The 12144-nt window shown below is 40.0% G+C and overlaps 1 protein-coding gene across 3 annotated transcripts in view; it reads right to left on the bottom strand.

Annotated features, from left to right (window-relative positions):
• Positions 1 to 12144, bottom strand: part of GRIA3 (glutamate ionotropic receptor AMPA type subunit 3) — a 144186-nt gene that overhangs the window by 63763 nt on the left and 68279 nt on the right. For all 3 annotated transcript variants that reach the window (XR_007777610.1, XM_009090359.4, XM_050974474.1), the window contains exon 5: positions 422 to 475. Coding sequence is in view for 2 of the 3 variants with exons in the window: in XM_009090359.4 (XP_009088607.1) it covers positions 422 to 475 (54 nt within the window). In the remaining variant the exon portion in view is untranslated. The remainder of the gene's footprint in view (positions 1 to 421; positions 476 to 12144) is intronic.

The following is a 12144-nucleotide window of genomic DNA, read 5'->3' as shown; positions in this document are numbered from 1 at the left end:
AAAAGAAATGCTAAACAGCCTTGGTGGTTTACTTGATAGATTTGTTCTAATTTGCAGCTTTTTACCACTTATACAGAAACATGCTACAATTATTTGTCCTAGAGTGCTCAAATTCAAAATATGTTTATAGAAAATTACCGTCACAATTTATGATGAGAGAATCATTTAATTTATGAGGATAGAAATTACTGGAAAATATATAGTTAAATTATTGCTTTAAAATTAGTAGAGGACATGATATTTTCTGACAAAAGAAACTGAGTAGAGACGACATACCAGTTATAGTATTTACTAAAGCAATTTCTCAAAATCCAAGTACTCATCCAAGCATTTCCACTTCCTGATTAAAATTTCCACAACCTGAACAGAATATTTTACCCTCTAAAATGCAGCTATACTTTCCATGAAGAAAAGTTCTTACCAGGTTTGCTAACATGTAGTGATAGCCTCTAGAATGTTTGCCAAGGATTACAACCTGTGTGGAGAAAAATATTACAGATTGTTAGGTTGTAAGAAGATGATTCTTAACTAGTGGAAAAATGACAGAGAATGAACATTTTGATAATCTTCCATGTTCAATCTGTGGGCAGCACAAGTATTGCAGATCTGTGGTGTTACAGACAAGATGCAGTCCTTTGTGTTTTTCAAACACATGGGCAGAGTACAACAAAGAGCAACTCACAAGGCTGGGAAGACTTTGCAGAGATGACCTTACCTGGCAAATTCACTCTTGTGGTCAGTGTCCTCCCTGCTGACCAGGTTAATTTTAGTTATCAGTTCAAGTATTTCTGCTCTGAAATGAGCTAACACTGTATCTACCCAAAGTAAACTCCTGTTGACTTTGTTCCTTGTTTGTGGAGTGCAGGAGAGGTGCAGGACACAGCCCAGCCTCTCACTGTGTTTATTAACCTGTCCCAGCACAGCAGGGCTGGGCAGGCTCCAAGTTGTACAGGGAGTTCCCCTACAAGAACCCCAGCCAAGCCTCTTCATGTATGAATGTCTAAAGTTAAATTCCCAAAGTTATAAGCAGTGACCTTCACTACCTTTTGACAGGTTCCAAAAGGCCTGAAAACCTGTCATTTCTGGTGCTTCTAAATGGATACATCTGACCTTACAATGTTTTGCCAAAATTGCCACTAAATGTTATGTTGCACATCCCACTAAGCAACATCTCCTGCCCTGGCTGACCTCACCAGGGCATCACTCTGTACAAACAGTCATTAAATGGAACTGCTAAGGGACAAAAGGGCAGCAGGATGTACTCAGCAGCTGGATTCTCTGAGGGTAATGGGGAACAGTGGAGGCAGCACTGTCTGGCAAGCCTGAACTCTGCCATGCTGTGTGCTTCCCCCACTCTTGGAATCCTGAGCTTTTGCATAAGGAAGGAAAACAAAAATTACAGAACCTCCTGTGTCTACACAGTGGGCAGCAGGCTCACCAGCAATGCCACTTGTGCCCTTGCCTTCAGATTATAACCTCAGAAACATCCATCCAGTCCCACAGCCATCAAATGTACTGGTGGAACAACATCCACCAGTAAGAATTTAATTTATCATTGTGGTGATTGCATGCATGTCAGGACATAATCCATTCTAGCCAGGATTGCTGGGTTAAAACCAGCAAACATAATGCTGGCAATAACACAAGTATTATTGTGGTATATGTCCTACAAGCAGCTCAAGGAAACAGATGATGTCTTTTGATGAACCATCTGAAAATCTATACATAACCATACAAAGTTACTCCATGATCAGAGAGACACACTCCAAACACCACACTTTAAAAGAAAACATAATCATTTAACATCTTTGCTAAAAACAGATGACATTTGAGTCACTGACTTTAGATATACTGCTGAGCCTGCTCAAGTTCTTGATTAAATTATTAAGTTCCCAATTGCCTCTTTGGGTAGTATTGTCCTTAATAGATGCCATTTCCTTTAAATTCACTTTTAATTCTGTAGGAATTTGCATACTTCCAGCAGCCTGAAAATAAACTGTTGTTGAGGTCCTCTTGAGAACCGTATGTACACTCTGTTGGTAGAAAGCATCTGCTTTCCTACACTCACATTTGTTTTCTGTGGAAATGTGCAGGCTTCCTTCAGATCATCTGGTGTGCATGCTATTTGCATACTGAATTCTCTGTACATTTTAATTTCACCTTAAAGGCAGGTTAGAGACAAAAAACTTATTTAAGAACAATTGTGGTTTTAACCTTAACAAGAAATAAGAAAGCTTTTACGTTTCTCTTCAGAAAAGTGTTTATTTAAGAGAAAAATATTGCCACAGATGAAGTCAGAGGCTGGAGGAAAAGCATACATGGAACTGCTACAGGCCTCAGGAGCGACACTGCAAATAGGAAATGTAGGACTCATTAGCATAGATCAGACTCAAGTTTCATCTCATCTGTTGTCATGTCTTCAAAATGACTCTGCTTATTAAACCTTTGAGAGGTCCAACATGCTACAGTCAAGCTGCAATTCATAAAGCATCTTTCAGGAGTGACCTGACAGCATTTCTATTCATACAATCCACCACATTGGCTCATAACTACTGAACTGGATCTTAACAATGTGTTTAAAATTCACAACACACCACACAGCTGTCCTAAATTTTAACAAGTACAACTCTCCTCCCTCACTTTCCACCCTGCACCAACTATCCAGCATGTTGAAGGGAGCTGCTGGATTAGCGAGCCCAGCAGAAACAATCACAGACATGTGTTACTCCCAGGGGAGCCAAGTGGTGCATAAAGCTTTTTCATGAAGAGGGAAAACAGAAGTATAACAGCATAACAGGAGTATAACAAATAAATCTCATCAACTGCTGATATATTGTGAAGCTTATACAGAAAGTGGGATATTGAATAGTGGTGGTGAATAGAAAGCCAGGATTACAGGGCAAGGATTTCACAGAGCTACATGTCTTTCATAAGTTTGACTTCCAAGACTTAATATTGCTTTCACCTTGACTGAAAGAAAAGCTTATAAGATTTTACACTGAACAAAGGAGAAGAGAAAAAAATAGCTGGAAACCATAATGAATAATTCAGATTTGTGATCCCACATAATTCTTACTTTGTAGATAAAAAGATCATAATGTCAGGCTTTATATAGAATCAAATAAAATTTGTATTTTTAATTAACTCTTTGGATAATCCAATTAATTAAGAGAACATCTAGAGGGAACATAAATAAAATGTATTTGCTTTCAAAATAAAAGTAAAATCTGCTGGTGAGCAGCAGGCTTGCTTGAAGTACAGACCTATACACCCGACTGGCAAATTAAATCACCATTGGCAGTTTTACTTTTCCTTCTGCCTAGGGGAGTTATTTTCTGAATGCAAGCATAAAGACAATTTTGTTTCCACTGATCAGTCATCATTATAACAAATAGGCAACCACAAATTTTTTGCCTTTTCAGATTTTTCCTGAAGTTTTGGAAGACAGCACTAAAGCTATTAACTGGCTAATATTAAGTTGGAATGAACCACTGTGGTATTTCTAGAGCAATAATGACAAATCTCTCATGAGGACACCCATGTCTTTCCTGCACTGGTGAGCTCTTCAAATGCAGCCTCATCACTGCAGAGTAAAAAGGAAGGGTCACCCCTAGTGACCTGCTGACCATGCTAATCCAGTGTAGCTCAGGATGCTGTTGGCCTTCTTTGCTGTGACAGTACAGGGCTGGCTTGTGGTCAGCTCGACTGCCAGGACCCCAAGATCCTTCTCTGCAGAGCTGCTTTCCAGCCAGGAAGCCTCTGCCTGGTCTGTACTGATGCATGGGGTTATTCTTTTTCAGGTGCAGGGCTTTGCACTTCCCTTTGCTGAACTTCATGAGGTTCCATTCTGCTCACTTCACTCACTGTCAATGTATGGTAGCACAACTACTTGGTGAATCACTCCTCCTTATTTGGTATCATCTGCAAACTTGCTGAGACTGCACTCCATCCCACAACCTTCATCTCCCTCAGAGAGAGGTTAAACAGGATTAGCCCCAGTACCCTCAGGGTATCTCAAACAGTAACTAACCTCCAGCTGGCCTCTGTGTTGCTGATCACAACCCTCTAAGCCCAGCAGTTCAGTAATTTTTAAATCCACCTTCCTGCCTCTGTGGGCTTTAATTTCAAAAAGGCATTGAAAAATACAAGCTAAGAGGATATGCTTGCACTTTTACTGAGAGAAGGAGCTATCATGACTTTGGCAGCACTGAAAGGAAAACTCCCATGCCCAATTAATACCTGTAAGGAACATTTCTTTCCTAGACTTGAATCCACTGCCATCTGGTCAGTTTAGTCTGACCAAGATGTCAGACTAAAGGACTTATCATCCTTTATTTACAAATGAGAAAAGAAATAAAAAAAATAGATCACAAAAGTACAGATTACCTCATCTACAGCTCAAACCCACAATATTTTATGAGTCTATTAGATCTTTCCATAACATAAAATACTGATGCTGACAGGCAGTATTGCCACAAAGAAGGTCTGAAAATTTTTACTGTCCTTTTCAATTGACAAGTGGCAGAAATATGCCACTTTAATGGAATGACAGGCAGATATCTGACCTGCTGTAATGTGTCTTTCCATTTTGACCATTTCTGGGAACAATGAGGCAGTTTAACTCTAGAGCTCTTCTTTCCTATGTTTTAGTAAGACAGTAGTAAGCAAAATGAAATTTCCCATAAGATCAGAGTTCAAAAGTGTTTTGTCGTTTTTGTTGAGGTTATTTGTCCATTAATTTGGGTTCTATTGTTACAAAAAGCCTACACTTAAAAAAGAGTCTACTGTTTTTCCAAGTGTACATGCACATTTCTGAGGACAAGAGAACTTAACTACCCTTAGTTAGACAGTAACGAGCCTTTACACCTCTCTATAGAAATATAATTATGACACCTTTGCCTTCAAAGCAGCCAGCAAATGTCAGAAGTGATCACACAACCCTTTCTTTCCCACAGCAAACAAGCAAAACTGATAAATGGACTCAGGGATAAAAAAATTTTAACAGCGTCTTCAGGATAAGCTCTCGGTGTTGATTGCACTTCATGGGAACTGAGGGATATCAAGCATGGCAACAACTGTCTGGCAAGCCTAAATTGTTGTGGAGCACACTGTCTTCTCACCTGGCTAGCAGGTCAGGTGTTTCCTATCTCCTAGCCCTATTGAAAGCATTTCTGTTCTGAGGATGGAGTTACTTGAAGCTTATCTCAGACCTGAGCAGCTCTGACCTACATTGGATTGAATGACTGAAAAGCTGTGCCTGGTGATGCAGCACCCTAATGAACCAGGGCTACCAGCTGATTTGTCTTCAGGACAAAATGAAGAAAGGAGAGGAACAGAGTATCAGGGTGACCATCCAATTAGTTTAATAGAAACTGAAGGCAAGGCCCAAGACGTTGTCAGGATGTTAGCAAGATGTTTAACCTCTCTTGAGTGCCATTTGCAAGTACTGCACCTCAGCTCTGCTCCTACCCCTCAGCAACAGGAGGAACTTCTGAAGCACTGCAGAGTCCTCTCCCTGGCCTCCTGCCCACTCCTGTGGATCCTTCCTGCACTGGGGGAGCTGCCTGTGGGGTCTGCAGCCATGGCACTGCAGTTCTCTGCCTCAGTGCACTGCAAAGAGCAATGCAGGAGTCACCTCCTGGAGCGTTACCATGAGAGCAATGCACAGCAGTACATCACCATTCCTCCCTGGGTTTGCTCTGCACAGGTCACTCCTTGTCACACAAACTTTCCAGACAGGACTAGGAAAAACAGGAGAACAAAAAAAAAAAAAAAACAACTTCTTCTGTGGGAACAGGACTTTCCTCATGTAACCAGATATCACAGTAAAAATAAGATCCCTTGTAACCCCAGTAGCTCAATTTTACTGAAAGCAGGCAGAGGCCACTCACCTGTTTTTCAATTTACACACAAGCCTCTGAAGGAAGACCATATTCCCTTTGAGGATTATAAACACTAGACAAGGTTCAATCTCCTCTCAGTATATTTATAAAAAAGGGCTTTTTTTGGTGTTACGATTTTGACTCTTTCTATTACACCAACACCACCAGTGTGGATATATGAGGTTCCACAGGAACCACAATCTCATGGTGACAAAAGATACATCCCAGCTACTGGTGGTCAAGTGATGCCTGTCCTGCCTTTAATTCTGCAGAGAGAAAACCATTTCCACATTCTGCAGGAGCTGCTTCCCTCACACAAAGGGTCAAAACCTTGTGACTGTAACTGTAGTGCAAACCCAGGGAAGGCAATTTATCTCCTCACTTGGTATTAATGGGACAGGAATCTGGCCACCAGGGATAGTGATGCTGTAAAATATGCAGTAAACAATGATTTCATTTATATGAAGAATGAGTACTATATTAAATTTGAGTTAAATATTAAATGAAGAATGTGTTAAATATTAAGATGAAGATTCCACACACATATCATTTGTTGCAGATAAAAATAACTGAATATATATTTGAGATTAATTCATCCACCATTTCAGAGCCTTCCTGCCCTTTAGAGAATGTCACAAATCCACAGAGTCCCAACTGATGTACTTTGTGGTTTTGTGCAGTACATGGACCTAAGAATTTTATTTCCATGCTACTGCCCCCTTATACATTTGTGCCTACATTTTATAACCAAATCCTCACTTTTCTCTACAGCACAATATCAAGATCATTTGTTTGGGCATATAAAACATTCTTCAAACAGCTTTTGGCTGTTCCGCAGCGAATCTCTCACGGGAGATCCTCTCCTAGAGAACCGGAATCTCCTGGAAGGAGAGGACAAAAATGTGCTTGGAGGAAGCAGGGAATTGATGCCTCTGAAGCACTTCATTAGGTTTTCCCCCTCTGGCCCCCTTCTTGTGTCCTTCCTTGCCTTGCCTCTCTTTTCATGATAGTCACATCAAGAATGAAATTCTGCTTTTAGGCCATCTCCAGAGAGATGATGGTTGTACATGTTAGTCCTTGGAGGGTAATGAAATGCAACATCTGAAAGCTGTGTTGTGCTCCATTCTCCCTCCATATGGCTACAACTTCTTTTCCCATAACTAATCTGACATTTGCTGATTGAAGGCTGTGTAGTGGAATACACATTTAATTTGTGCATAAAAGGTTACATCAGAAATTATTTCAGAAAAAAAATTACGAACTGCAACTTTGGTTCTGAGGGCTTTCCTCTAATTTCTTTCACTGTGCTGACAAAATCTTCTGTGCCCTGAAAAAATTTTCTTAAACTAATTTTCCTTGATATGATTTAGCAATATTGTCAGATTAATTAATCTGTTGGCAGAATCATTGTTAAAGGACACATTTGACTGCAAAACACTGGATCAGAGCATCCAACACTGGATGAAGAGTTTTATGATCTCTGGTAACTGCCATTCATAATCACAATTATTTACTCTTTAAACAGAATAAAATTCATGAAATAAACTTTCTATCAAAATTTCTTCTTTGTTCATGCAGACAAAACCAATGTTATATCTCTCAGGACTTCATCTCTCTTTACAATTCACAGCCTTCAGTATAAAGACCTTGATGTCAAAAATAATCAAAACTTAAACTACCTTTCTTCACTTGAAGCTAGTTCACTAAAAACATGATCAGATACAAGGGGCTGTTACAACCAAAACTAAAATTCTTTGTGCCAAATGAAAAGGATACTCAAAATTGCTGAGACCTTTCCCCCTTATTTTGCCAAGACACCTTCACAAAAAGGCACTTGTTCCCAGACAGCTTCTTTGAAGGATGTGTCATAGACGTTTTTAAACAGTCAATTCTTTAGATCCCTAAGTAAGGATGATGAACTAAAAATCCAGTTGTGTTCTGGAGGAGTTTTTGCAGCTGTATTTACGACAAGCAAATGAGTTATTACATGTGTTACTCTGCAGCAGTGGTTTTCACACACAGGTAATTTTAAGGAGATAATATTTAAATTGTCTATGCTGTTCTGGTATATTTTTTGAGAAATATCCTCCTTTGAGAAATGATCATGAAAGATGATTTAACATTCAAGGAAGTTCCAGTACTTTTTCAAGTCTCTGTAAAATCCTGAGTTCTTCTGAAATTTAAATTTCACCTAAAATTTCCCATGGAGGCTTTAGATCTCAGAGAAATCACAGATAAGTTGCTTTCCTAGCAACATTTGTAGTTACATTTCCTTCAATCTACAGTGCAGCCAGCTCCAGTCCGTGTAACATGGTCCCAACATCCCCATTTCCAGCTTCCCATGCCCCCTCTTTCCTCTTGCTGCCTCCTGGCTCCTCAACAGCTCTTGCAGACCTACAAGTCCATATCTGGTAGATCAAAACCACCACTACCAAAGCTGACTTCTAGCTTAGCGTGCCTCCCTAAATACCACAACTTCTGAAGTCACTTTCACAAAGATTGCTAATAACAGCAATATTACATTTATTCTCAATTGCTCAAACCTTCTGTAGAAGCCAGGAGAGCTTCAGGACTGTCCCACAGTTTGATGGTGTATCCACATCACTAACAGGCAGCTCTTCAGTGCCCTTTGGACCATGTGCCCAAACTCTGTGGCACAGGAGACATCCAACTGTCCCTTTTGGCTTTCAGTTCCATGAAACTGTAACTCCAACACCCTTCAGAGCACACCCTTGCAATCACAGACACACATAAACAATGCTCATTTCTTCTTTTCATATCCCACAGCATAAACTTCTTCAGTCTTGGCTGCTCAAAATATAAACGGATCTATATTCACTGGGGGAAGAAATTAGGTAAACTGAGTCACAGAGTTTTCATTGTAAAAACACACAAATTTCCCATTTTCTCCGTACTTCCCATCAGCACATCAGAGTAAAATCCCAGTGTTATTCCCTGGGATTGGACAAGAGTCCTTGGAAAAAGAATTCTGCTTATATAAACTATTACTGCATGTCAGGATCACTTCAAACTATTATTTGGATATAACCCAGAAGTGTCGCAGTAATTCAGTCCCAGTGCTCACACGGGAATTTTTTGGAAGGGGTTCTGTACTGCAGAGCACTGCTTTCAAGCAGACCAAAAATACTGAATAGTAGCCATTCTTTTTTTTTTTTTTTTTTTTTTTTTCCTTTTTAAGCATTTCCTTTCCTTTTCAAATGCCCTAAAAAATTTAGAAAAAATAGTGCAATCTCCTCTAGGAAAGACAAGGTTACTTTTTCTTATTTTTTTATTACAAATAGCATTTTACTGTGACTGGAATTGCACTCAATTTGCTTTTTTCAATGCTTTCAAAGAGTCTGAAAGGTTTATTCTGCCTCACTATAAGCAGCACTCTGCAATAGTCCCATATAACTTGGTGCATAAACCATGAACTGAAAAAGATTATGAAGAGTTAATTTATTTTACTAGATTTTTATGCAGCAGGGCCTCCTGTTTTACTCATGTGAGGTAACAGAGATACAGCAATATTTTTCTTTTCTGATTCTCTACATGCATTTTCCCCGGATAGAAGATACTTAAGGTATTTTTTAAGTGTCTATGTATATAGTTGATAATTTTATTTATTACACATTTTGGAAGACAGAGCTTCCAATAATACATGCACCATTATACCTCCACATGCTTGCCTATGGTGTGACACGAACAAATTTAATTTAGTAACATGGGCTTTTTTTAAGCCATGGAACATTAGCTTTCTCTAAAATTATTACACTGCTTTCCAGCTCACTGGTTGGATTTTGTGGGGTAAGTTTGTATTTGAGTTGGGTTGATTGATAGGGCCTGATTCTATATAAAAATAGTCCAAGTTCCCCCTGAGGTCTTCAATCTGCTCCCCAGAGGCAGGCGGAATTGCACAGGTATGAGAGGATAAGAGACAGGAATCCCATATGAATGTATAATTACAGCAGTGAGAGAATGGACTGGGATGTACTTTGCCATAGAATGCCTGACCCAAACCCATCTGAAGCCTGCAGCAAACACAGCACAGCTCTGGATCACACCTCTGGACCTCACTACTGGGGATGTCTCCCCACAAGACTAGCTATGAAATCTCAGGGTGGTCCACAGTGCACCACCAGCACCTGGGCTCAGAAAGCCCAGGGGGGTGGCCCCCATTCTGAAAATCTTGCTCTCTAAACTGCACTGCAACTGTTCTCTATGAGGTGCACTTGGGAACACCTTGGTCCACGAGGGGCCCTGGAAAGCCCCAGTGGTTCTCCTCCTCCCCCAGATACGTGATCCATCTCACACTGACGCCATTGATCCCAGCTTAGTGAGCTCTGAACAAAAGACTCACACTCTTGTGCAGCTTTTCTTTTACTTCTTTCCTTGTAAATGAACTGATGAGACACCAGAACTATCGTGCTGTCTCTGGTGATGTACAAGGCCCGTTTGCACAGTGGTACTGTGCTATTACTATTCATTTTGATAGTGTGTTTCCTTCCTCTCCCTGCAGTTGGTTCATCTGAATTGTCGCCAGGATGGTTGGTTGCCTTGGAAACTAATTAAGGAAAGGCTTTGGTTAGAAGCAGAGTTTCAAGCATTAAACTATTTGAGAGACAGATGCAGAAATTAAGGTAATGTCTGCTAAGATGAAAGGGCTCATCCTTTAGTATAAGGAGAAAGAACCACATTTAAATGCCAGGACTGAAACAAAGCAACAAATATACAAACTGATTTTTAAAACCTGGAGGAGATGACTGAGCGAGGGTTTTCAAAATCAGTCAGGAGCTTAGAAGAGGTGACAAAGATTCCCAAAGCTATTAGAGATGGAGAGATGGACAAATAGGGAAAGAAAAATCTCAGGGAATCATATGTTGAACAAATTATAGCCAGCTCTCCCTTTTCCTCAAATACTCCGTGTCTTTAAAACACTTCTTGTGAATGCTGTTTTTGAAAACTATCTGCAGAACTAATTAAAGACCAAATCCCCTCCTCCAGTTCAGGTATGGCACAAGAATCATCCATGAGTCCATCTGCTCCCAAAGCTGGGAAAGGTGAGGGCCAATGGCCCTCAGGGTAACAAGGGGAACAACATGAGCAGCTCAGACAGTGTGGACACAGGCTCAACAGTGAGTGGGACCCTCAGAGGGCTCAGGGCAAACACATGCACCATTTCTGTGCCCTGAAAAGCTGCACAGAAAGGTGAGCTATGCAACAAATTGAGCTTTTACAGCTACCTATTAACTGAAGTTCAAAGCAAATACAATCTCTGTATGAGCACAGGGTTATCAATTTAAATATCATCCTCAGGATAACGGTTGACTCTGTACTTGCAACAGCATAACTAAACAAAGATTTTGGTTCTCTGTACATTTAATGGCAATGCAGAGGTTACCATGTAAGCATGACTGTAACAGCATAACAGAATACTACAAATATTGTGGTAAAAATATGCAAAGTATTAAAAGCAGATGCATGTGTGTGCATCAGTGTGTGCATAAATTATCATCAAACATAAAATGAGCAGCTGCTACAATCACAGAAAAATAAAAACTAATGGTGACTTCAGGTTCATACACCACTGGCACAAGAAACAATAGTTGCTTGGCAGCAATCTTCTACATACAAAAGCTTCCACATTCACAGTGAGATGTTTCTGGATTAATTATTATTACTACTGATCAGATACATTTAAAACTGCTTTAATGTCTTTTGAACATTTTTAAACTTTGTGTGCCATTACTTCAATCATTCTGCAGGATGACTAATAATGCTCTGATAAATTCCTGTCATTTAGAACCTGGTTTGTTTTATGAAATCTGGATGATGGCTTTGGAGAGACATTCCTTTTTACAAGCTAGAGATTCTTTCCTCAGGTATGTGTGAAATGTGCTGTATGTGGGGCAATTAACCCAAGACATTACTCCCTCTGCTTTAGCAATTCATCTCCTGCCCTTTATGAGTTTCTGCTGACAGGAGCAGGCCCTTTAAGGCAGATAGAGCTGTCACTTTTGACTTATCCCCATTCTTACTCTTCTGCTGGCCACCTCCTGAGGGTGCCTGACCTAAGTAATTCCCCTTTCCTCCCCATATTCCCGCACAGACTTGGGAGCTGCTGAAACTTGCTGGGTGTGAAGGGAAAGAAGTGACCTTTCATTCTCCTTTACAACCTGGTTTCAACAATACTCATGGGTATCTAATGAAGAAATGTCCTAAATTTTAAGTTTCTAGTTCATTGGAAATGTAAAAATGACCT

Source organism: Serinus canaria, chromosome 4A (assembly GCF_022539315.1).
Source record: "Serinus canaria isolate serCan28SL12 chromosome 4A, serCan2020, whole genome shotgun sequence".
Lineage (NCBI taxonomy): Eukaryota > Metazoa > Chordata > Aves > Passeriformes > Fringillidae > Serinus > Serinus canaria.
Note: the sequence above shows the minus strand (reverse complement) of the source record. Positions and strands in the feature narration are given on the sequence as shown.